This window comes from Balearica regulorum, chromosome 16 (genome assembly GCF_011004875.1).
Source record: "Balearica regulorum gibbericeps isolate bBalReg1 chromosome 16, bBalReg1.pri, whole genome shotgun sequence".
NCBI lineage: Eukaryota > Metazoa > Chordata > Aves > Gruiformes > Gruidae > Balearica > Balearica regulorum.
This window is the reverse complement of record NC_046199.1, coordinates 390,307-411,292: the sequence shown is the minus strand read 5'-3', so window position 1 is coordinate 411,292 and position 20,986 is coordinate 390,307. Positions and strand designations below refer to the sequence as shown.

General features: G+C 49.1%; 1 protein-coding gene across 4 annotated transcripts in view; it reads left to right on the top strand.

Annotated features, from left to right (window-relative positions):
* NDRG3 (NDRG family member 3) overlaps nt 1–20,775 on the top strand; it is a 62,256-nt gene extending 41,481 nt beyond the window's left edge. For 2 of the 4 annotated variants that reach the window (XM_075768265.1, XM_075768264.1), the window contains 14 exons: nt 7,038–7,143; nt 7,842–7,962; nt 8,477–8,539; nt 8,874–8,934; nt 10,385–10,471; nt 11,036–11,092; nt 12,263–12,366; nt 12,742–12,807; nt 14,410–14,461; nt 15,887–15,934; nt 16,596–16,631; nt 16,715–16,766; nt 18,677–18,715; nt 19,230–20,775. In XM_075768265.1, coding sequence (XP_075624380.1) covers nt 7,038–7,143; nt 7,842–7,962; nt 8,477–8,539; nt 8,874–8,934; nt 10,385–10,471; nt 11,036–11,092; nt 12,263–12,366; nt 12,742–12,807; nt 14,410–14,461; nt 15,887–15,934; nt 16,596–16,631; nt 16,715–16,766; nt 18,677–18,715; nt 19,230–19,408 — 1,071 coding nt within the window. In that variant the 3' untranslated portion in view covers nt 19,409–20,775. The remainder of the gene's footprint in view (nt 1–7,037; nt 7,144–7,841; nt 7,963–8,476; nt 8,540–8,873; nt 8,935–10,384; nt 10,472–11,035; nt 11,093–12,262; nt 12,367–12,741; nt 12,808–14,409; nt 14,462–15,886; nt 15,935–16,595; nt 16,632–16,714; nt 16,767–18,676; nt 18,716–19,229) is intronic. The other 2 variants (XM_075768268.1, XM_075768266.1) reach the window with 1 other exon arrangement.
* The last annotated feature ends 211 nt before the right edge of the window (nt 20,776–20,986 follow it).

Here is a 20,986-nt window from a genome sequence, read left to right as displayed (position 1 = left end):
TCCTGGTTATTATGTGCTCCAGGTCAACATCCTGGGGAAAAACAAAAAAACAAGCCATAGAAAACTTCACTGGTTTTGCACTCAAAGTTCAAAATAAGAACTGCACAGAAATGGAGAAGCTTATTGAAAGTAAGTTAAACAAAGAGCAAATGCCCGCCATCTATCACAGCAGACATGAGAAATGGTGCAGGGAAGCCAGCATGACTTAACAGAAGGGCATGGAGGCTATTGAAAACAAAAAAAGCATTTTTCAAAAAGCTGGAGAAAATGGAAAAGGTTATAAAGTCTAGCAGATTAAATACATGAACGGAACAAAGCAGGCAAAAGGGGATTTTGAGAGATGACTTGCAAAGGCGGGGAAAAAAATCATAGTCCTGTTTCAAACCTGTCAGAAATGGAACCATGTGGGAGAGTTTGGAGAGTGCTAAGGCTGCTGAGGCTCTGAAAGGAGGACTCGGGGAAGATCTAGCCATAGCAAAAAAAAAAAAAAAAAATTTTTTTCTGCACGCAAGCTTGCCACAGAGCAGCTCACAGAGTTACCGTGCTGGAATGCTCTTTGTGGGGAGTCAGCAGAGACCCTGCCTTAAACCGCAGTGCCTACTGCAGAGACTGTAAAAAAGCTAAAATATATGCCTTTATAGGAAGCTGCCAGGACTGGATGGCTCAACCCAGGAGTTTTACAGGAGTTGAAGGATGAAATAGTTGAGTTGTTAAGCAAGAGGTTATGCTCCTCTGTGGAAGCTGCTGTGGTGCCCAAGGACTGCAGTGCATCACCTGTAGCACGGCGTTTAAAACAGATGCCAGAGGAGTTCTGGGAATTCCCTGACCTGCTGTACCAGACAGACTGATAAAACTAGCAAGGAGTATAGTGGATGAATTACATGGATAAATATTGGGAAAGTGTCAATGTGGTTTTTGTAAAGGGAAGAAGTCCTGCTCTGCAGAGCTGTTGGAATTCTTTGAAGGGGTCAGTAACCATACAAATAAAGGCAATTCAGTAGATGCAGCCTACTTGGATTTCCAAAAGACAAGATCCCTTACCAAAAGGGGTCCTAAAACCTTAAGGGACTTAGGTGGCTGTGCCATCAGAGGAAAGGTCATTTAATGGATGAAATATTGATTAAAAAGAGAAAAAAAAAATATTTTCCACAGTTGTTTGAGATCGCTAGTGGAGCACTGTAAAGATCTGTGTTGGGACGTGTGCTGCTTAAATCTACTCTTAAATGATCTGGAAAAAGTGATGGAAGGTGCAATGGCAAACTTTATCTGCCTTTGGCTAAAAATAAAGTGTGATGCACATTGAGTAAAACCATCCTACAGTGGAATATGAAAGGGCAGGCTCAGGGCTGATGATAAACCAGAGGCATAAGACCTGAACGTTGTGAGAGATGAGCGAAAATGTCAGCTCAGGGCTTTCAACAAAGCAAATCAATTCTTGTTTATCAGGAACAGAGAACAAAGCAACCTCATTGTGCTAGCACGTAAATCCACAGCACGCCCACGAGTGTTTGACATACTGCCAGCTGCCTTGTCTCAGAAAGGACAGGGCATGATGGGACAGTTTTGGAGAACAGCAGTATGGTCAGAAAAAAGCTGCTGTGCCAGAACTGGCCAGAGAGCCCAGAGCACATCAGCCCAGAAAGGGGCACGTGAACGGGAATGGCAGCAAGCTGTCGGGGCGTTGCTGCTGTGGCTTATGGAAATGGGATCAGCTGTTCTCCACCTTCCAAACCAAGGACTGGGTTTGGATCTCATGCAAAACCAGCAGATACAAGGTGGGGAACAAAGTGGTGGTTCACCCTGCATATTGTTAAGCTTTGGCTTTTCTGGTCACGGGGTGAGGTGGGTGCCAAGGCATAGGTCGCAGGGCCGACTGCCCAGTTTTCAGCAGAGGAAGTCAGAGTGGAGACTGCACCTCCAGTTCAGGAAGTCTCTGTTGCCCTACGGATTGCTGGAGATTGGGAAAATTAAGGGAAACTGCTACAAGATGCAATTGTTTGAGAAGTATCACTACATGCTTGCCCTATTTTATTTTTCCACAAGCACACACTCTCAAAGTCAGACTAGAAGGCTGGATAGACCTTTGGTCTGACCAGCTACAGCTGGTCTCCATACCTCCTGGTCCTCCTCCGTCATTGCTCTTCTTATCCATGCCCTGAGGGCATTGCTAGTTTTTGAAGCGATGGTTCCCAGCTTATTTGAGTTGATCAATAGTAGCTGCCTGCACAGGACTCATGTCTCTGCTCTGTCTCCCCAGCAGCACGCTGCTGTTCAGCACGTGTGCGTCACAGGCTTTGTGCTGACGGCCAGTGAGAGCAGGCTGCCAAGAGCAAAGCTGCTTCTGCTGTTGAGTTCCCGTTTACAGCAGGTTGTCTGCAGCTGCTGTTTATTTTTTACCTACTGTACAAATAAGGGCAGAAGATAAAATCTCTTCAGAGAAACCTCTGATAAAGTTTCCAGTCCTTAAGTGAAAATTAAATTTTATCAAGGTTTTGAAAACACAACCGCAGATCATCATGTTCTCTTGCATTCATCCCCCTTATTTTGCAGACCGCACGTTTGTTAAAATCTGGCTGTCTCCTGGCCACATCTTTTCCACTTGCCTTCTATCACTGCATCCCTGCACTATGGACCAGGTCAGTGGTCAGACTGTAGCTGGAGTTAGACAGCTCCAAGGGGAAAATCCTTGAATTTCCTTTCAAGCTATGCTCCTGCAATGTGTCAAAGCAGGCCTGAGCAGAGACCAGAAGTCAAGATGATGAGTGTCTGATACTTTCCAACACTGCCTTTCTACGTGAGCAATGAGCAAATACCAGGAGAGACTATGCAGAATTGTGGGTGGGCAGCGGTTATGGAGGCAGTGACACAGGCAGAACATCTCGCTGGGTGGCTGGCAGGGCAGGCGTGTTGGGTGAGGGCAGGGGGTGCAGCTGGCGAAGCTGATTTTCTCACTGAGTACTCTGGTACCCCTTGTAACTAGGTTATTCTGCTCCATGTTTGGAAGAGTAATAAACCAGTAATGATGTAATCAAATGATAGCTTTTTTTTGGCCAATTCAAGGTAGCAGTTGTATCTTATAGGTGTAGAGACTGTTGTTATCTTAAGCATGATACCTAAGCTCTGTATTAAGCATCTGCCTCATGCTGTCCTTTGGCTTTGATATGTGGGAGAGCTGTTCTAGACAAAGGCAGGTGACAGGGAAGTCATGTGTGCTGTAATTGTGTGATGTCCGAAAATGGTTTTGTCCTTTGCAATCATAGGTCAAGACAAAAGCCCTAAAGCTACAGGGCAAAGTTTCAGAGAGAATAAAGTTCAGTGGAAAAACAGACATAGAAGTACCTGCAGGGGAATGATGGGGGTATAAGTCTTTTCTCTCCAGGTAATCTTGAAAAGGAGATCAGCACAATGGTACAACGTGTAACTAAAAAAGTGAATGCAGAAGCCCTTATCTTTAATGTAGTGTCTGCTGCTTGCTTTGTAGAGCTTGGAAAAAGCCTTTAAAAGGTAAAAGGCTTTAACCAGAGGAAGCAGAAGAGGGAAGCTGCTTCCCAGGAGGAGGGTTTCCATCTTGCCTGGGCACTAGCAAGAGAAAAAAGAAATACTCTTGAGCACTCCCAGTCTAAGGCTTTGTCACTGTACAGGGCAGAGTAAGAAGTTTGCAGATTTAGCATCTTAAATTTTTTGAAGTGCTGCTTGCTGAGATTTGCTAAAAATGGGATTTCTCAAGCTGCTTCTGTCTTCAGTGGATGTTCCCTGTATTTGAATCTCTAATGTGATTGAAGGAGTAGAGTAGCAAGGTGAGTACCCTTCAGACTGGGCTGGTGCCCAGTGGTGACATGAAAAACCATTTCTTGACAAACTCTCTCATTTTCCCAAATCACAGTTTACACAATCTGCAAAATCAAAGTGGAAGAGCAAGGACTGATTTTTTTTTAGCTCAAGGAAACTCTTTTCCTTTCCTACTAGAGAGCTAAGACCCAAGCTCAACTTCAGAAAACAAAACCGCAGGGTGTTGCAATATGAAGCACATTGAGGTGCTTGAACAAAAGCCCTGAAGAGAGGTGGGTGTTTGTGTTTCTGGTACCTTCCAGTATTCTACCTAGCAGAAGTACCTCTGACCTGAGCACTAAGTTTGACTGTAATTCCAGAAAAGATACTGTATTGCTGACTTATTTTAATATTATCAGCTCTTTTGTTGATTTCTGTGCTTTTCTCACTGTTGGCTCAGTTTGGGGTTTGTGCTTCTGTTTGATAGTCGACCTCCTGCTGCTACGTGTAAAACCCTCCCTAGTCCTCTGAGGTGCAGTTTCACGAGACGTGAGTCAGTGTAACCGGCCCCGTGCTCAGGGCAGCGTTATTTCCTCTACCACCCCATGCACTCCCTTCAGGCTCCGAGCCACAGCCAGCATTTGCCAGACCTCTGTGAGCTTCTTAACTCATTGATCTGGCAGAAATCTAACAAAGAAAGGCTTAAAAAAATAAAAGGCAGCTGGATAGTTTCCTGCCAGGTCAGTGAGTTAAAGCTGCTTATGGAAGAGACCGACAACTGCCAGAGCTGGCAGAGAGACCTGCTTTTAACGGCAGTCAGCCACTTGTTAGCTCAGATGCGTGGGGACATGCAGCTGGGGTTCCAAGCTCTGGCTGCTTTGGCACTCGCTGGACTTTTCCATGAGTTTGCTGTGCTTTCCCGTTTCAGCCACGTGCACTGCCGATCACCACCCTCAGCTTCCTCCAAAAGCTTCCAGTTTTGTTAAAGGACTTGTTAACACCTGCGAATTTGGAGAACACTAAAATGCAGGCCACTGTTACGGCTTCACATCATGTCCCACTGGAGTACAAATCAGGACTTTGCCCAGCTTAGCAGAGCAGCCCAGAGAGCTGAGAAGATGAGCAAGGGGCAGAGCCTGGCGCTTTCCCAGGGGCTCAGGAGGAGGCGGCTGCGCCCTGGGCTTCCTTGTGCATCCTCGCTGCAAGGGCAGGCAGCCCTGCTGCCTGGACCCAGGCTCGCTTTGCACACGTGGACTGGTCATTCCCTATCCACGCAGAATCCCTTGGCCCACAGCCCCCTCCTAAGGATAAGGGATCCCGGTGGGCGTCAGGCTGGATAACCTCACCTGCCTTATTCTCTTGCCTGCCTCTAGTGCAGGCAGGTCACTACTGCTTTGTAGGTATTCCAGCTTCTCCATGTGCACAATGCAACAGCTGTGTGCAAGTAAAACCCAACCCTTTCTGAGGATGAGGGCAGTCAGAGGTGTCTTTGTCCTTCAAAGCCAGACTGGGGAAGGCTTTGGGCTACCTCGGGTGATTTGGCTGTGGCAGCTTGCTCCTGTGGCCACACTTCTGGGAGAAGGGGAGAAACTTTGGGGCCCCCAAAAAGAAGTACAGCTGGGGGGAGGAGGATCTTTCACTGCAAGAACTAAATTGGTCTGGCCCACAGCCCTTGGGAGTGCCCAGAAAGGAGAGCTGAGATGCATTTCTGGTGTGCTGCAAGCCAGGTACTCTCACCTGTCCTATGTTTAGTCTAATCACTTTCAGGTTATTGGAAATTACAAAATTCACATACTTTGTGTAAACTAGTAGAAAATATTTTTGAGGTTGTAATGTCCTGTCTTTAGGCTGAAACATGACACTGTTCCCTAAGCAGATATTTTTTTAATATCAAGACAATAATTGGTGCTTTTTACAGTGTGTGTAAGTCAGAGCATGTCTCTCCTTTGATTTCTGTAGATGAGAGAAAGGACTTTCAGGTGACATTGTGTACCCAGCCATATCTCCGCAGCTTTTCCAAAGTCTGTAGTTATCCCAGATCAGTGTTTGTTTAAATGTGTTCGTAGCTGTTTTAGTTAAACTCAGACAACATCGTGCGCACATCTGTATTTGTCATCGTGAGGTTGTGGCTTCTGTTTCTGCACTGGACAAGTATCAGAGAGGTACCCAGAGGCCTCGTGGCCCTCTTGCTCTCTTTGCAGTGCAAAAAGCCCTCAATATTTTGCTTGGGAAAAGGCACAGTTTTGCTGGTAAATAGTCATGAAACAGGTCATGAAACTGCTCTGCTGATACCCAGCTGGAAACTTGCATAATCTGTATCTGTGCCAGCTGCTGGGAGAGCCTAAGGGTGTTTTCCTGACACATTACCAAACCTGGTAGCAGGGCAAAAAGTGTTGAGGCACAGCGCTCGACCTTCCCTGGGGTGACGGGTCAGGGCTTGCGGGCCGAGCTGCAGCGAACATTAATGCAGCAATGTGGTCAAGACCTAATGGGCTCGTGGCCAAATGGCTAGGGTGGGTCTGCAGTAGACAGGCAGCCTGGGAGAGCAGGTACATCTGGATCTGTGTCTTTCATTTTTAATGCTGTTGAAGGGAAAAGCTGCCACCTGCTCCCTGTGGGTGGGTACGACCTCCCAGGCAGCCGGCGGCTGGATCTGCGGAGCTTGGGTCTCTTTGCTGTCCTGGCCGTCTGCCTGCTCTGCATTGTCGTGCTGCTTACAAACCGCTCTGGTACATGGTCCCCAGGGGCTGGGGCTGCTGCCAGCCTCTTGGGCATTGCTGTGTCCCCTCACATCACCCTGCCCGCAGACAGGACATCCCCAGGGCTGTGGGTTGGAGGCACACTGAACAGAGACTTGCAGGCTGGTCGGCTGGAGGGAGGGGGATGCCAGCTGGGGAACAGGGGCTTGGCTGTGGGAGTGGAGCTGCATTCATGGTGCCATGAACCCCTAGAGACAGATGGACACGTGACACCCGGCTCCTGCTATGGTGCAGCAATGTCACTAAAGGCCACTGAAATGAGATCTTGGTCACAGGAAAACACAGCCCCAAACCCTTTGCACATCTGTACAAAAGCAAGCTGCTTTTGGCGGTGGTTGGAGAGAGAGATTTGACAGGGTTGCAGATTGCAAGAGCTGTACTGGGCCATAGCTGTGGATAGGAGAGCAATGTCAAAGTGTGGATGAAGCCCTTGCTGCTGGCCCTCAGCTAGGATTCCCTGTAGCGCAGGCAGCACATGTAACACTGAGGCTCCTTCTTCTCTCTCTGCAGGAACATGACATTGAGACAGCTTTCGGAGTGGTCCATGTCACCATGCGGGGCACACCCAAGGGGAACAGACCTGTCATTCTCACATACCATGACATTGGCCTCAACCGTAAGCCCTTGCATTCTCAGGACCCTGAAAAAGTTGTTCGTGGTATTTGCTTTTGAGGGTGGGAACCAGCAGGACTGGCCAGGAGCTGAGATGGGACAGGTCATTCCAGGGTAAAAAGAAAGGTCTGCAGGAGGGAGAGCATGTGGCACGCCCCTGTCCATTCCAGCAGCCCTTGAAAGGTCGGGCCAAGGCGGAAAGGTGGAAATAGGTCCACCCACCACACTGTAGTGCTCCAGCTGACTTATTGCACTGTGTGATAGAGCTGCCACAAGGCATCTGTTCTCTGGATGCTGGGCAGGTGAGCAAGTCCCTTCCACAAGGCTGCAGAAGTAGTGTAATGTTTGTAGCGGGCTCAGTTGCTCTTTCCACATCTTCCCACCCAACATGTACTGTTATGTTCACACAGGTGCTCTGCAGTACGTACTCTGGGTACCCAAGTGCTGCAAGGCCCTGTTTTCCTGGGCATGCATGCAGGGGTGGTGTTTGTCTGCCTGCCCTGCAAGTCATGGCAGTTGCTTTGCTAGGGCTTGCTGCTGCGTTGCAGTCAGTGGGGCACAGCAGTGTGTGTCCCCCGGCATCGACTGCCCTGCAGGCTCAGCAGGGGGGTGCGCTCATGTAGGTGCGTGCCATGGTATTTGGAGGGTGGATCGCAATAAAATTTCAGGAAATGTCTCATTTCTTTTTTGTTGTTGTTGTAGACAAATCCTGTTTTAATGCATTCTTTAACTTTGAAGACATGCAAGAGATCACTCAGCATTTTGCCGTGTGCCATGTGGATGCACCAGGCCAGCAGGAAGGAGCCCCCCCGTTCCCATCTGGGTAAGAGCTCTGCAGAGACCCTTGTTGTCCCAGATGTGGTCTGGACTGCAGTTGGACTGAGGTAGCACCCTGTTTAAGCCAACTGGGACTGCCAGGCTGCGTGGAGTGGGAGGCAGCTTTCAGGAGCAGAGGAAATGGGAAGACGAGGAGGCTTCCCAGGGGCATTCGAGGAACTCTCCTATTACTGAGGCTGGGTAAAGCCCTTACTAGTGGTGAGTGCTGGTACCAGGTTGCTGACTTGAGCATGAGCCCAGGACACTGCAGTCTAGCCAGCATTCCCTGCTCTCTCTGTCCGTCCTCCCACGGAAGTCTGCCCAAAAAAACCACAGCTCTGTGTTAGTCTTGCTCTGAGGGATGGGATCCGTGCAGCTGTCTGGAATATACGGTATTGTTGCAAAATAATCACCTATGCACATGCACGTCCCTGTCTCTCCTACCTTGGGTAGAACTGGAAGGTAACCTCTGTCGAGCTGTATTTGGAGGTGCTTTGATTTCAGCCTTCCTTGGTTTTCAGGTACCAGTATCCCAGTATGGATGAACTGGCTGAAATGCTGCCCGCCGTTCTGACGCACCTGAAGTAAGTCTCTGAAAGGAAACGGGGTGAGCCAGCTGAATGCAGCCATTCCAGCACCTGCCTCTGTCTCTGCTTCCAACATCTGACATACTCACTGAGTTGTCCCAAGAGGTCTGAGCACCTCCTGAGCTGACTGTGTAACCCTGTCTGGTTCTCATGCTGGGAACCTTGTCTGCCACATGAGACAATTTGTGGCTGCTGCATCATTACTGGATCATTTTGAAAATGAACCATAAGTGAACAGCTGGATGCAGAGAGGGGAAAGGCTTCGCCTCTAGGGCTGCTTCAGCTGTGAGTTTAAGTTATCCTTGCTGATTACGAAATACCTATATTTCAGCCTGAAAAGCTTCATTGGGATTGGACTGGGAGCTGGCGCTTATGTCCTCAGCAGGTGTGCTGTAAGTACCTCTTAATTTCCTTGTGACTTATATGAGCTGTGGTCTTCCACTGGTCAAACAGACCATTTGTGGGGCACTGGCAAAGTAGCAGTAATTACAGTAGGCCTGCAGGGAGCCGTGTGAGAGCTACTTCACATCCAGATGGTTAAATTGGAGCAGCCAAGGCTACTCTGAAGCTATGCCAGACGTGGAAAGATTGTAATGCAATGTCTTTGCATCAGGAGAGCCCATCCTGGCTGCTAGGAATATCCAGCCTCGTGTCTTCACAAAGACTGGTTGCATTACTGTATGCTGTTTCCAGTGTTTGTGACACCAAATAATTGATTTGGTGATGTGCTGTGAACCAGTGCTGATGAGGACTGTGCTTTTTTACTGGAAGGAGGTAGATTTTGCACCCCCCCCTTTGACAAGAGAGTGCTAGCTTTATCTTGGTAGGTACTTCTGCGTTGCTCTCTAGTGGACTGTTTATAAGCATGTGAAATCAGTGGACATAGTTTAGCAGCCCAGAAATTTGCCTGAGTCGTTCAGAGATAGTGTTCAAACAAACAAACAAAAAAAAAAAACCCAAAGCAAAACAAAATGGAAATCTGACATTCTCGGTAAAGTTTGCTTCAAGTTGTTGAGTGCAGAGTTGCCAATGATTTAAGCCACTTATTGCTTCTTAAAGCCACTTCACCATGCAAGCTGCCCCTCCTACAAAAAGTTCTCTGCTTCCCATTTCCTGCAGTCAGGGTTGAGCCTGGGGCAGTGTGAGGTACTGGGGTTTGCTCTGTTCCTTGCCTTGTCTATCTTGTGTAGTTTTCAGTCCTGAAAATAAGCCTTTGGCCTCAGCTCAGTGAAGTGCCAGAAAGCCCTTGCCATGCTACCTGGATTGCAGACAGTTTCCTGCTGAGGACAGAGTTTTCCTTCTGCTTAACCAATGCTAATCTGTACAATGGAGCAGAAGAGCTGCTGTAAAACTTCAGCTGTGGAGTGAGCCTAGAACCTGAAGTTCTCTGGACGTATAAGATTGCTGGGTTCATGTTTGCAAGCAGTTCTCAAAGTATCTTGTACCCATGCTCCCCCCTAACTCCCAAGGTAAACTGCAGGGTGCTGGGGATGTCAGGCTGGAGCAGGGAACAGGGTGTCTGCAGGCTGGGGGGCAGCAGGGGTGCCCTCTTGTGAGCCGGATGCCCTGCCGCTGGAGCTGCCCAGGCCCCTGCTCAGGCTGCAGGTGCTGGGTCAGCCCCTCAGTGCCAACAACTGAATCGCATAGGGTCTGGCTGGAGTCTGGCTTTGGGCCAGCCTCTGAAAAGGCCACTGGCTGCCTGGCGCAGAAGGAGCTCCCCACCTAGTCTTCATTTTACTCTGTCTTCCTTTTGCAAGAAGCTTTCCAGCTTGCAGCGCCTGCCGGTGACCAACATGTGGGCTGAATCATCCTTCTGAGTATGCCTGTGCTCTCTCCCCACAGCTCAGCCACCCCGACCTGGTGGAGGGACTCGTTCTTATCAATGTTGATCCATGTGCAAAGGGCTGGATTGACTGGGCAGCGTCCAAGGTGAGATTCTCCTTCCCCTGCACATCTCCTCTTCACAGTGCTTTATGAATAGTGTGTAGATTAAGAAGAAAAAGGACAGAGTACAGGAATTTGTCAGTTTATGGCGAAAACTGTACAATCTCATTTCTGTCCCTGCTGCGCTCTCAGTCTGGGTGTAGTACAGCCTCCACCGTAGGAGCAGGGGTGGGTGTGATCATATGTGAATGAGAAATCCTTGTAAACTGCTTGGAGATGAGTGGCTTTTGAGCACCCGACTTTCCTCTGATTTAGTACTCGCGCTTGCAGCCTTCCATTTGGCTGAGGTTGAATGCATCTTTTAATTATTCTGTTATTCTGGCTACTTGCAGTTATTCGGGTTCCAGGTTTCTGGAGAGCTGTGTGTTGTGTGTGCACAGGCTTCTTTGGAGTCTTACATGCCCATCCCAACCTTCAGGCATTTGTTTCTTATATCGCTTGAATAGTTTCTTTGCTATTTTCTTTACTCTGAGGAGCTGCTTTGAAATTTGTAATGAAACTGCATTTTCTGGTTACTCTCCCTCCTATTCATTCACGGTTGCTCTTCAGTTTTCAGGCTGGACAACCAATATAGTGGATATTGTCTTGGCACATCATTTTGGCCACGTAAGTACCCAGCTCCCACGGAGCTATAACTTTTGTATGTACCTGCACTAAAACAGCACTGGTCCATCAAATAAGGCTTGCTACAGATAGTACTATTTTCTCTGTGTGGTGAGCTCGCATCAGGGCTTTGCATACTGTGGGGAGGACATGCATCCTCATGCTCGCTGTAACGGTCCCCGGACTCCAGACATGTTAAGGAAGTAGTGTCCCACACACTAGTCCTGCCTTTGTGGTGCCCAGGCAACTGTCTGCAGAAACCAGTGGCAGCTGGTGCTCTGTAGCCAGCGTGGAAGCATGTGGGCTGTGGGTAGAGCAGAGATCAGCTGGGAGTTGACAGTGGGATATTGTATGTGTCCAGATGTTGAACTGCTGCATCCTGCTCTTCATCTTCCCCTTCAGTTTCAGCAGAGGCAAACCAGTCCCTCCTGAAAACTTTGGATGCAGCAATGCCTTCTGTTTGGGATTTGCTGGCTCCCAACCAGCAACCTAACTGGGCGACTGAAAGGGTCTGTGCCTCATGCACACTATGTATGACATAGAGCTGATCAGTCCCTGGCCTGAAGCCCTGCTGCAACAACACACATCAGCACAGGAAGGAGTCACATAGCTTCCTCTTGCTTAGAGCACATGCTGTTCTCACCCCGCTTTCAAGCCCTGTCGTTACATGTAGTGCTTCCTTGCATTCCCTTTTTCCCTCTGTCTCTCTCTAGCTCTCATTGGAATGCATTTTCTTTGTAGAACTGGGTCTTGGGATTAAATTTTTCTTTGATTCCAGTCTTGGGGCTTACCTATAAGGCTTTGCTCCTTTAAGCATAAGCAGGAAGACCTTCCTAAACCAGAGTAATTTGTATCTGTATAAGCAGTACTGAGACTCAGGAGCTAAATTCTCCCATCTCAGGATACCTTTGTACTCCTGCAGCAGCATGTACACTGCATTTGTGAAAGTGTAGTTGCATTATCAAAGTATGACACTTAACGGTCATGTCACAGAAGCACTGAGTGTAGCGTGGGTACTAATGTGGTCTGGAGTTGCTGCCCTCTGTGTTATTGTTCACAGGGGAACGGTATGTATGGAGGCAGTTTAGCGCTTCAGTATTTTTACGAGTATCATTTCTTTTCTTGTGAAAAAAATGATGTTCCCTGTCTTTCAATTCTTCTGCTTTTGTACAGGAGGAACTGCAGGCAAATCTAGATTTGATCCAAACATACAGGCTTCATATCGCACAGGACATTAACCAAGATAACCTTCAGCTGTTCCTCACCTCATACAACAGGTACAGGACACCTTTTTGCCTGCTAGGCTGCTCCCATAGATCAGTAGATTTGCTGCCGTATGTATTACTCCATTGGATATTATGCCATAGGAACCTTTGTCCTAAGCCTGGTCTTCAGCCATTATCCTGAGCCAAGCTCAGCCTCATGCCTGGATGACCCTTTCACATCAGTAAGTCATCTCTCAGCTTGCCATGAGGCCGTGGATCCTGTTGTCTGCAATTACTGCTGGGGCTCCTGCTCATGGCACGACACAGGGAGTGATAACCTGTCACCTGGGTGCTGGAGCCAGCACTCCTGGTTGAATTTTGTATGCTCCCTCGATGACCAGTTCCCTCTGCTGATTTGATGGAGAATTCTTCTGGTTTGTCTTTCAGTCGTAGAGACCTGGAAATTGAGAGACCAGTTCTTGGCATCAATGAAAATACTGCAAAAACACTCAAGTAAGTTGCTCTGAATCAGCCTGTATCAGTTACTTTCGATGCAGTCCCTTCAGCAGAAAAGCTGTTGCTGCTTGTCAGCAAGAAGCCCACAAGCCCAAGTGCTGGGAAGACTGTTCAGACTGTCCCAAGCGTTGGTGCAGTCGTGTCAGCTAGAGCGGAGCAGAGAGGTGTCGGGAAGCCCTTTCATTAAGAACACACTGAGACTCTCCAGAAGGCAGGGTCAGAGGAATAAGTGTGTCCACCCTGAGCTGTTTGGTTGTTTTGCATGAAAAATCAGGGAGGCAGGTTTTTTGTTTGTTGACACTGACTGTCTCCCCCCACCTTGCCAAAAACCGTGACCGACACAATTCTCCCAGAGATGGCAGTGGGTTCTGAACACAGAGAATGCAGTGGTGTTTTCCCACCTTGGCAGTGACTCTTTCATCTGGGAGGGCATAGTCTGTGCAGGGTACAGCTGAGAAGGGACAGACAATGAGAACTCATGATAATCAGCACAGGGGAAGTGTAAGTAAATTTTCAGACTCCAAGCCAGAAAGCAAAAGGGGCAAGTTTTCTCTAATGTGTAGAGCACATGATAACTGCGAGTTGCTTTTGCTCTGCTCTTTGCTTTTTGCTCCTTGGAAATTGTATGGACTTCTGCTCCTGTCAGTCCCAGAAATGTTTTAGGCATCCACAGCCAAACCCTCTAGATCTTGGCTAACCTAAAAGAGGTGGATTTCCCTGCTTAGTCTCCAGGCAAAGCCAGTTGTGCTGCGCTCTGTCATGCAGGCAGCTGTAAGTCACAGAGCACTGTCTGTCCATTCAGGTGATTCACAGGGATCTGCAGACCCTTAAAATATTTCTTGTGGAAGTGTGAATCTCTGTGCCAGTAGACTTGCATATAGATCCTCTGTCTCCTTAGAGGTGGGGCTCCACTGGCTCTGAGGTCTATGACTCACAGCCTCTCCAGTCTGATTTTTGGCGTCTAGTCAACACACAAAAGTGGGGCTCTAGCCACCCCTTTCTTACCTTGATCTGTAAATGACTGGTGTAAATTCACAGCCACTTGGTCAGTGACCTCCTGTGTATGTTTTACACACTGAATGTTAATTGTTCTTCTAGAATTACAATATAAAAATGGATATGAAGGCGCAGGTTTACCAACCGAGGCTTTGATATCATGACATTTTTCAATATATTCCCTATCATCTTTTGTGTTTCTTTCTAAAACCCAAACCAAAATACAGTGCTGAGCAATAGCCAGCCTCAGAAGCATTAAACTCTGGTGGATGTGGTTATTCTTAAATTCCTAACAGACGTTCATTTCAGAGAGCACGCTCTCCTTGTGCAGCCTGAGATGGGGTTTCTCCCAGCCCTAGGCATATCTTTTAACATGTGTGCAACAGTAGTGGTAGTTGGTGTGCATGGAGGGGACAATATGGGTGTGTGTGCAAGGCCAGAAGGATGTTTTGGTGCAACAAAATGCCGTGATGTGGTGGCAGGTAGGGATTTTGCTGAGCCTTGTAAACCTTTCATGAGGCTGTTGGTTCACAGAGCTCAACCTTCTCAGAAATCCCTTAGATGCACTGTGAGTAATATCTCTCTGTTTTGGGTTTTGACCAGGTGCCCTGCCTTGCTAGTGGTTGGTGACAACTCACCTGCTGTGGAAGCAGTGGTACGTACACATGAACTCTTTCCTCTCATGACCTTAGCCCCACAAATCGCTTGGCAAACACACCTCACCCAGCAGTGCTTTCTCCTTGCCCAGAACTAGTCACAGAAAGTGGCTTTGTCCCAAGCTCTTTTCTCGTTCCCCAGCTATTGAGACCTGTCTAATGGGAGAGCCGAGGCTTGGGAGGCTTCATGGCCCTGCAGGGCAGCTCTAAGGTGAGGGTGGCAGGATCTGAGTAAGAGAGTCTTTGCACCCAAGCATCTTGCTCAACAACTGATGCAGAGGAGCCATTTCAGGAACTTTTCTTTCCCTGAGCTCTGCCAGGCTGCTGAGTCAGTTCAGGTCATGAATTATGGTTCTCTTGCTGTTGAACTGAGGCTACCTGGGGTTTAAAAATAAGCAGTGTGACTCCAGTTCCTGTGGTGGGGAGTCACATAGAGCTCTGCAAAAGCACTGTATCATAGGGAAGGCAACACTTAGAAGCACCTCCTTCCTGTTGTTCTCTGCAGACATCTATAACCCACTTCCCTCCCAGCACAGCTTTAAATGGGGCATGGCACAGTGCAGTGTAGTTGTGGTGGATGTTGCTGCTCCCTGTCAGCTGGTGATTGTGGGAAGACCAGGGGTTTGTGAACTAAAGAAGCTGTCTTAAGAAACTGTGGAAGAGTGAAGGAGTCTCCTAAAGCAGTAGCTTGGACCTAGGAGCTGTGCAGGGAGAACTGCTGCAGGGCTTTTTCTGGTCATGGCCTGTTACCTTTTCATCAGTCTGTTTGGTCTGGAAGTCCAAGACATTCTCCAAGCTTTGACTTGGCTAGGATAATATTCCTGAGGAGTCTCAATGCTTCCCAGCCACAGCTGGGGGATGGGATAGGGTCTTCTGGGTCTTGGCTTGCCTATCTGGTTGCCCAGGTTCCCAGCTCATAATAATCTCCCCTGCTGGGGTGGCCTTTCCTATAGGGCCCCACCTATTTGCAGCCACCTTACAGAGCAGAGGTCGCTGTGGTCTCCTTGTCTGGCCAGGGGATTGAGTGATCTCCCTCCTGTCTGCACTGCACAGAAGGCTCCTTCCCTTCCAGTCTTGCTGTCAGAGCCCAGAAGGAGCCCCAGGGTTTCATGGTGCATCCCCAAAACCAGGGGAGGATTTCCCTTGAAGGCACAGCCCCATCTCTCAGAACAGTGACATTCTGCCACCACATGGTCCCCTCTGATGGGAACACCTGCCTTTCCTCTCTGCATCTTTCATTCCTTGTTCTCTTCCTACCTGCTCTGTGCTTTCTTGCTCAGTCCTTCCTGGCCCTGGAGAAGCTCCCATTGCTGAACACAGCCACTGCCTCTGGTGCAGCGGTGCCTCTGGTGCCCCACATTTTACAGCTGACTCTTCAAGTTTTCTGTGTGATACCATGTCCCTCTTTCCTCCTTTTATTTTAGGTTGAATGCAATTCACGTCTTGACCCAACCAAAACTACCCTTCTGAAGGTGAGTACCACTCCAGAATCATTCCAGCCTGCACAAAGACATTATTTTTGCTGAGGCCAGCTCCAGTTAGGTTTTTGCCTTCCATGCATTTAGCTTTAAGAACTTTGTGGACAGTCATTCAGGGCTGTGCTCTCTCCTGTGTGGAGCCAGACTGAGGAGTTTGTCAGGGGGTCCCTGAATCCCTGCTTTATGGCCACATCTCTGTTATCTTCAACTGGCAGGGAAGACTTGCTGAGAGTTACCAGAGGTGCCCTGCCTCCACCCGGCTCTGCCAGCAACAACATCACTTTTTCTAGCTTTATACCAGTCCTTCCCATCCTCACCTACGTCTCCGCAGTGTGCCAGGGAGCTGCTGTGTAGAAGTGTTCAGTGACAGGTTTGGGAAGAGTGACGGGGGGAGCCAGGATGGTGGAGGGTCACTCCTGGCTTCTAGAGTATGGCCTGAGCTTACTTGGTCATGCGGCCTCCAAGGTGCTGGGTTCCTTCAGCAACAGACTCCCGGAAGATGTGTCACCAGGCCTTGCTTTGGCTTTAGAGACAAGACGGTAGAAGTGTGCCTCCTGTAGCAGCGCAGCCCCGGTGGGGTGGGCAGTGCTGGCACGGTTATGGGCTGTCCCGGGTGGGAAGGATGCTTCAACCTCCCTCTTGTTTCCTGTTGCAGATGGCCGACTGCGGGGGCCTGCCACAGGTGGTTCAGGTGAGAAACGCCTCTTGACTGCCTCACAGCATTTGAGTTGTACAGAGCCGCTTGCACTAAAGCCGCACATTCTGTTTCCACAGCCTGGCAAGCTGACTGAAGCCTTCAAGTACTTTGTTCAGGGAATGGGCTACAGTAAGTGGCAAACAAAATTTTCTGTTTTGGAGTGGGATTGTTGTGAAGGGAATTCAGCCTTTCTGGTCCATCTGAGCCCATTGGCATCTGTGTCCCCACCCGTGAGTTAGTGTGGTTGCCAGGAGATCCATCCACGCTGGAAAACGAACTAGTGTGCTGACAAGCCTTAGCAAACTGATGTTGTTCCCTGACCTGTGTTTAATCTGCACTGCAGTTGGAGTGGTGACCCCTCTTTGGTTGCTGGTGTTGGTAAAACCTTGTAAGTCTGTCTTTGTGCCAGTCCAGAAAAGCATGCTCCCAAGAACGGTAAATCCTCTGAAATTTTTTGCGCATACCTTCTCTGGAGAGGAAGGAGTTAGCAGTACAGCCTTGCGGTTGTGATGGGTACATGAGAGCTCTTTCCTTTCTCCTCAGACATGCCTGCTTCTTTCAGGCTCTCACCAGGGGTAAGCAATATCTCAGAGTGAAACCCTCTAATGGCAGAACAGGGAGCTGAGTGACTTCTGGGGCACCTGGGGTGCCCAGAGGGAGTTGTACTTTGATCCAGTGCATGTCCTGCCCTATGGCTTCCTCCTCGTGCTTGGAGGCAGAAGACATTGTGTCCCGAGTGTCAGCAGAAGACGTTGTGTCCCGAGTGTCAGGCTGGCAGCTGTTCAGCTCCCCGGCCCTCCGTACTCCAGAGACTGGGGGCTTCAGGAGAAGGGCTTCTCGCTGCACTAAAGCAACTCTTCTCCATTGCAGGCACCTTGGCACAGCTCTGTCTTGACTGCCAGGGGCCAAGGCTAGGAGTTCCCTTCTGTGGATGATGAACCTTCAAAAGCTGGAGTTACAGGAGGGAGTGGTTCACGTGACTGGTTAACCACCTGCATGGCCACCATGGCAGCTGTGACAGTCCCAGTGGTCTCCACACAGCCGGAAGTTCTTTGCCAACTCATGGGCGTCAGGGCTCAGAAGAAGCTGTCCCTTTCCTTAGAGCCATATGTAGCTGACATGAACGTAGTGGGACAATTGTGTTCTCTAAGGCTGGCCAGAAGAGCCTGGTCCTGCGAAGGAGGGTGCCATGTGAGAAGGCTCCCTCAGCCTCACAGCCTGAGAGCATTTCAGCGTTCACATCTCTTGTGTTCCCAGCGTTAGTAAAGTCAGCAAGTGCTGTCATCAGAGCAAGGACTCCAGCAGCACTTTGGGGATCAGATCTCTTGCAAACAGGGTGTGCAGCACTGGGGAAGGACAGGGGGTAATTTTCTACTTTCAGAATTAGTAGCTAGTCCCAGAATGGTTTTCCCAACTTTGGTGGGCAGGACTGTGTTGGCACTGCTGAGCTTGGCTAGCAAGGCCTCCTCTCTCGGGGAGAACAAGAGAGAAGCAAATCAGCAGCTTGCCATCTCTAGAAATGCACAAGCCAGTTCCTCAACAGCTATTCTTGTTCCTTCTGCACATTGGCTAAAAGAGTTGGACCTGCCTGTGCTGACACTGCAGGTGGAGGTAATACCTTGCAGGAGGCTTGTAGCAGAAATCTGATGCTGTCAGCTCAAGGAGAGACACCAATTTCTGTTTCATATCTGGAGTTACGGTATACCCCCGTTTCCCCACCACAGGAAGATGACATCTCTGCTGAGTGGCTGTGGTTGTGTAGGGTGGGGGGGTAGTGTCACCAGGTACAGTGCAATTTCCAGCTAAAGGCATTGAAGAGATCTGGCCCTGATGGATTTTTGAGTCAGCTTGGCATCTCCCTGAGATGCTCATTAGCAGCTGTTTGCGAAAATACTGGGAGCTTGGAGTGCAGTGTGTGAGCTGGGAGTGGAAGGCAAGGTAGCTGGGGATCCCAGGAGCAGCATAACTGCTGGTCACACACCGCAACTAATTGGCTCTTTCCTGTATTCATCCCTTTCCTTGTCTCATGTTGTTTCCAGTCCCTTATGTGCAGCTCAGCCACCTAAGCACTGAGTCAGGTACCTTCAACTGCGCATCTGCCTCGGCCCAAGTCTGTGTACTGAGTTGAATGATTCTTCGGGTGCATTGCTCTGTCTCGGCATGTCCTGCTGGCCTGCTGCGAGCTGGGCTGATCCATTGTATGACGTGTATGCTATGGTTTTTCACCTTTCATTTGTATTTTGTTGATTGTTGCATGACTTCAGCTCTGTGGTTTTCCTAGAGTGATGAGACTAACTTTCAAAAGGTCATCTGTACAACAGCTGCCTTGGTTTGCACAGACGCTCACCGTGACTGCACTTGCAAATGGTCAGTTACACTTCTGGCATTTGCTCACCTTTGACCTTTTGAAATTGGGCCTTAAACATCTTGCTTTAGATGTGCAAAGACTTAATTTTGGCAGTGAAGAGTGAGTTTTCTTCCTGAGGGTATAGCTCTTTTTGTGCTTACCCAGTGACACACATCTGAGTGACTGTGATACTTGCTCTAGGAAATTCCTCCTTTTCTAAGTCCCATGCTTGTTCTTTCTTGCAGTGCCAGCAGCTAGTATGACCAGGCTGATGCGCTCCCGTACTCACTCCTCCTCTAGCGTGGGCTCTGGGGAGAGCGTCCGCAGCCGGTCTCACACCAGCAACCATGGTGAAGGAAGCGCTGGAACCCCAGAAGGAATTGACCTCCAGGATGCACCTCAAACCATGGAAGTATCCTGTTAGGCAGGAGCCCCTCTTCTGGATTCAGACAACTCCACTTGCCCCCACTGAACCCTCTCAGAATCTAGCATTTCATGCAACATGGCATTAACTGTTCTCTCTAACTTGTGCATGCCCATCTGAGCTGCCACCTCCTTGGTAGTCTGTACTTGGCATTACTTTGGTCCTTTCTGTATGCCCTTGGCATCAGAGCCTCTTTGAAACTCGTTAACATTTCGCAGTCTTAGTAAGTCACGTTACTGTACATTTCCTGTCTGTGCTGTGTATCAATCCAGATGACAGCTGTTGTCTCCCCTGTTCATTTAAGTATAATTTCTGTGGCTTTGTGAGGTTTAGAATTGCTTTCTAGTTGTGCTTCTGCTAAAGGACCCTTGTGGTGCAGTTGGTATGGCATCTGTGGGACATGGGAAAGCAAGACCACGATGATGTGAAACGCCAGGCACTGGAGCAGGTGATGCTCTTGGCAGAGCTGTGCCTGGATTGCTGGACCCACCAGAAGGTCTTTGTGTTCCCAGGACTCTCGGCATGCCAGGCAGCCGTGGGGAAAACAAATGGTCAGAAATACTGTCTTGGTCTCATCTGTGTATGTGTGTTAAGAAGGAGCAGAGTGATTTCTTACCTGAGCCTCCTGAAAGGGCAAAGCAATTAACAAGTAAACTTAAACTAACCGAGGTGCACTATTAATTGAGTACAAGGGATTAAACTACAGCAGCCCTGGCTTCCAGACTGCCTCTGCTGACCCTCTGCCTCTCCTGCAGAAGGGCCAGATGCGGTTAACACCTAGTCACTCTTCTGCTCTGGCGCAGGCGAATCGTTAACATGGAGTAGGTAGTGAAACAGGCAGCAGTGCCCGGTGCCAGCTGGAGTTCCAGCAATCTGCACTGCCAACTCTGCTTCCCGCTGCTGCCAGCCCTGGGCAGGGTGTCTGCACTGGGCATTAGCTGAGGCTCAGGAAATACCAGTGAATGTAAATGACTGCCAGCAGGCGGATTTCGTGTGAGTCAGGTCAGAAGTGTGAGCAGTGAGTGCCTCTGTGCAGGTACTATTTACTGTCTTCGTGGAATTCACAATTCTGCTGCCTTTTTACATCTGGCCGGTCACAGAGGGCGGGAGGCAAATGCCTGCTGCATGCCAGGTTCTAGCTGTTCACAGGAGAAAAGGGATGAGTGGTCAGGCTACTACAGGTCTTGATAGGTGAGCAAAACACCCTTTCTTAACTGCTGAGCAGTCCTGACTCGCTGGGAGCTAGCTCCTCCGAGAGTCACGCTCGTGTTCTGCTCCATTTCAGGTAGGGAATGGGACTGGGAGGCTCTGCCTGAGGGGGACTTTGTACCAGGTATTAAATAAAGCTATAACTGAGTTTCATTGTTCCCCTGTGTGCTCGTGGTGTTTCTCTTGGCATGACCTGACATCTGTGCCGGTTTTGTCAGTTTTGGTGTCTCCTATCATGAGAGGCAAACTCTTCCCATGGAAGGGGTAGCACCGGCCACATCTTCGTCGGGTGCCCTGAAGAGGCTGTCTGAAGGCGCTGGAGAGCTGGCTTCTGTGAAAACGCGGAAAGAAACTTCCAGCTTCGATGGA